The sequence below is a fragment of the Euwallacea fornicatus genome, chromosome 5 (assembly GCF_040115645.1).
Source record: "Euwallacea fornicatus isolate EFF26 chromosome 5, ASM4011564v1, whole genome shotgun sequence".
In the NCBI taxonomy this organism is placed as follows: domain Eukaryota; kingdom Metazoa; phylum Arthropoda; class Insecta; order Coleoptera; family Curculionidae; genus Euwallacea; species Euwallacea fornicatus.
Window position 1 is genome coordinate 1,464,554 of NC_089545.1, and position 4,314 is coordinate 1,468,867.

The following is a 4,314-nucleotide window of genomic DNA, read 5'->3' on the forward strand; positions in this document are numbered from 1 at the left end:
CCTTACGTTTGACATTTAATCTTTTCGTGATATCCACTTGGTACATACCATAATTGAAAAACTCAATAATTTTTTTCCTAATATACAAACTGATTTGTGAATCTTTAAGCATAATAAAACCGAATTTGGAAATCAAAATAGAAAATTCCAATATATAATTTAACTGTTCATATAGGAAATATTGAACGCAAACTGAAAGTCTTTTTTCCCGTTTTTACCCAAGCAAAATGCAAAAATTCTTGATAAAGATATTTTTTTTGTATAAACTAAGAAAAACAGTTTATATGTGTATATTTGCGTTTTAAATAGTAATATTTATATTCCAAAGAAAGATATTTCATTTCCGCATGTGTAGAATTTATACATATACAGATACTTTTGTTTGTCTATATACTCTTGCCCATTATTGTATTTAAATTTACTGTAGACCGACTTTGTTAAATGGCGATCACCAGATTAGCAAACAAATTGTGTGCATTACAATTCATCATAAGCCCAACGATGGACCCCACCAAAGTTACGCTCCGCTAATTGATTCTTCCTTCCGTTCCACGTGGTGTTCCACTCAAATTCCCCATTTACCACTCGTACAGTAGTGAATCTCCGTATGTAATGACCGCTTAAATTATAGTTTTCTCATGGTCTCTAGGACCGGTGCTGATGTACTCTTTTAAATTGCCGTTCTACGATCTGGATTAAACAACACTGAGGTAGTTGATTTAATTTACGGAACAATTTAAACTGCAGAGTTAACGAAGTTTAAGTGAGGTAGTGCGTGGGGTCGGTGTAAAATGTGCCAGACAAGGTTCGAGCAGGTTTTGTCGCCTCCATGTAGCTTTGTATAGAGGTGTTCGAAATCCCGTGAAATGACCGGGATCAATTTGGTTGGGAGTAAAGTGATTTTGGCCGTTTGCAACTTCTTTTTGCTGGTGAGTTGAGATTGACTTCAGATCAAAGAAAATTGTTAACCAGTAAGAATAAAGAATTATACTTCCGCAATTGAGGAATTTCTTGTTGAAGGAATACTTAAACATATTTTAAATGTTTACAATATTCTCTACCAGGTAAAAAAACTAAAAATAATATAAAATAATGTGAGTCACGTGCATAGGAATCAACAACTCTAAGTTCACAACCTTGTAATTTTCATTGTTCCTAGTTAAATCCGCTCAACCGAAATATTCCCAATAGTATAATCAACACAATCACATAATTCAAAATAAATAAACTGCTCGTCATCCCAACTGGGTCAAAGTATTTTACATGCCATTTTTAATGTTTCGCAATTTCAAAACAGATTTAATTATGCCTTGCGCTGTTTGGAAACTTATTTAATTAAGTTTTAATATTGCTGCTAAAATACTAAACTTTATTCACAACTATACCTACAGTAGCATGAAGAACTTCATAATTTAGCGTTTAGTGATAACCTTACCAACGAATCCAATGTTCTTGGAAGTCTTTGTGCTGGGTTACGAATGCCTGAAGAATCGTGGACAAAATGGTGGATGTATATTTTACTTTTGTTGGAAATTAATGAAGAATATGAAAAAATGCTAAACACAAAAAACATTCTAAATTGAAGGCGAACTCAAAATTGGGGTTAATAAATGTTAGTGGTGTACCACAAAAATAGTATGGAGTGCTGAAAGTGGATCGGACCAAAAAAAAATATTACCCTGTATATTCATTAATTGGCTTTCTACTATATTGCTTATCTAGGAACCATTTAACCATGTAAACGTTAGTGCAATCTTCTGATAAATCACCGTTCACATGTTATTTTTATAGCATCAATCTTTGGGAGATTTAGAATAGGGTTTGTTTTTTTAGGCATGTGGCTTTACTTTAGTAACTGGAGGGATGCTAGTCCTTTTTGACACAGAAAGGATCTTACTTTCCAAACTTCTCGTAGGAGGTCCATTTTCTGATTTGACACAACCATACCTTTATTACGTAGCCATAGCACTCGCATTGTTAGGTTTAACATTGGCTGCCGCTGGAATTCTTGGATGTTGGGCCTCCTGTCTCCATAATTACTGGCTACTTTCCCTGGTACAAAAATTTCAATATTTAACAAAACTTCTAAATGAAGCTTTTTGTAGTACTTTATTATAGTTCTGGCTGTCCTAATATGCGAGTGTTCAGTGTACGGCATAGCCTGGGTTTGGCCGCAATGTATGGGCTTGAGCTTAGACACTGAAATCCTAGTTAAAGCTGTGCAAAGATATTATGGAGTTGGTGGCCAAGAGCAATTTACTGCAGCTGTAGATCTGGTGCAAAGTTCGGTAAAAAATTCAAAGCGCAGTTTTGATTTTAATTAAAGTTGTTGCTGATTTTAGTTCAATTGCTGCGGAATAAATACAGCAAATGAATACGATACATCCTTATGGAGACTACAAGGTTTAGGACAACCTCTAGCTATTCCTCTATCTTGTTGCGTCCTCAAGAATCGACACGAGGATAGATTCTATCTAAATCCAGTACCTGTGAACTCAACTTTATGTCAAGCTTTGGAGAGGCAGAGTCATCAAGGGTATAGGCATATCGTGGTAAGTTTTTATATGCATTTTACTACGTTTTTTAATTGTTGAATTTTAAGGGTTGCCAAGAACCATTGGATGGGTGGTTCAGACAACACTACGTAGTCTTCCTTAGCATCGGTTTAGTGGTTGTTTTGATCGAGTTTATAGTCTTATTGAGCACTATTTTGACCTGTACTAGAATTTATCACCACGACCAAGACTCCAAAGACAGCGTACACAATTTAGATCAAGCGGACTATGGATTCCAGAAAAATACCTCCGCGCAGAGTTACGGAGGTTACAGTAATGAAACCTATGCGATGACCGATAGTTTTAAACAGAATTATAAGTTGGTTGATAAAGTGTAAATACGTATAGTTACTACATATATCGCATATATTTTTTTGAATTAATACTTGTTAGTGATATGTTTCTGCTGTTTTCTATTTCTGTTTCCAGATTTCAACATTGTTCTGAAGCATTAAGGCGAATCTAAGTCATTTATAGTATAAATTGTAGTAGTGTTAAAAAGATAAGTTTGATAAGCATTTTTTATATAAAATATTAGAATCCAGGCATAATGTGATTAATATAATGAAATACCCACAACAAGTGAAAAATGTTTGTGTAGTAACATGGAATTAATATGAAAATGTTTATGTTACACAGTACGGCTCTAAATTGTAAAATATGTATATATGTATCTATTTATATTGTACTATCTATTATATAATGCTGCTTTTGGATTTGGAGAAAATACATACTAATTGGTTAAAAAGTTAAAACGGGAGGGGGGGGATCAATTTAGAGTCGCACTGTACATTCATATTATAAGCTACTTGATAAAGTTCCAAAACCTATAAAATGGGGTCATACAACAACAAAATATATGCCATTTTTAGTCAAGGCGCCCATCGAAAATCAATAATTTAATCTTTAGCTTCCTTTAGGGCAGTAGTAAATCCAGATAGGTGGCTGGACAACATTGTAGCCACTACAAAAGGTAGTTTATCAGAAAGTGAGTAATATCTTAGCCTCTAAAGCTGTTGCACTAACTGAAAGCTAGGGAACTGTAATCCAATCTACCCAGCACGTTTGTCCTAATGCCCTTGTGGCCAAATCTAGAAGATTCTGTCATTTGTCGTTATAAGGATTTAGATTGCCAGCGTTCACATACATTTGGAGATGTATAAGACAGGGTTGACTAGGAGAGACCGTTTGAGGTAGAGCTTGCCCCTTAAAGTATCTATTCTATCTCTCTTTTTCTAGGTTGTGGGATACGTGACTCTGAATGTCTTAAATTTGAGAATTTCTTTTCATAGAAACCTTGAGGGAAATTAAAATGTATTCGAAACGTTGGCGTTTTTCTTTTGTGAATATAGTGCTTCATCGTTCTCAATGTTCCATTCGTCCTTCTATAAGAGCGCTATCACCTAATCATCTTCGGCAGGAATATTCGGCGGTTCGTGCTATTCAAAGCTTTATCCCCATCCTAAAACACACTGCTCTGCCTTTCTGGACTATTTTAAAGAGTTTATATTAGAATATATGATTTTCAGAAGCATGTACATATTCGGAATTCAGTATCATTATAGAATTTATTTTTAGCACCTGGTATCGTCAAGTTAAGGACCATTTCGATCTTTTTGACTAGACCTTGTACAGAGGAGTTAGACAATCGGATCGGTGAAATTGTCGAGCGCACGCGACTTTCAACCGATGATCAACCCGACCCGAAACCCGACTCTTTTTACCCCCTTCCCTCCCGCACCTCAATCATCGGTCCCTC

The 4,314-nt window shown here is 35.2% G+C and overlaps 1 protein-coding gene across 1 annotated transcript; it reads left to right on the forward strand.

Annotated features, from left to right (window-relative positions):
• The first annotated feature begins 332 nt into the window (after positions 1–332).
• Positions 333–3,879, forward strand: Tsp68C (Tetraspanin 68C). The gene is made up of 5 exons (XM_066282269.1): positions 333–929; positions 1,834–2,055; positions 2,106–2,288; positions 2,343–2,552; positions 2,603–3,879. The coding sequence occupies exons 1-5, from the start codon at positions 867–869 to the stop codon at positions 2,891–2,893; spliced, it is 969 nt and encodes a 322-aa protein (XP_066138366.1). The 5' UTR covers positions 333–866; the 3' UTR covers positions 2,894–3,879.
• The last annotated feature ends 435 nt before the right edge of the window (positions 3,880–4,314 follow it).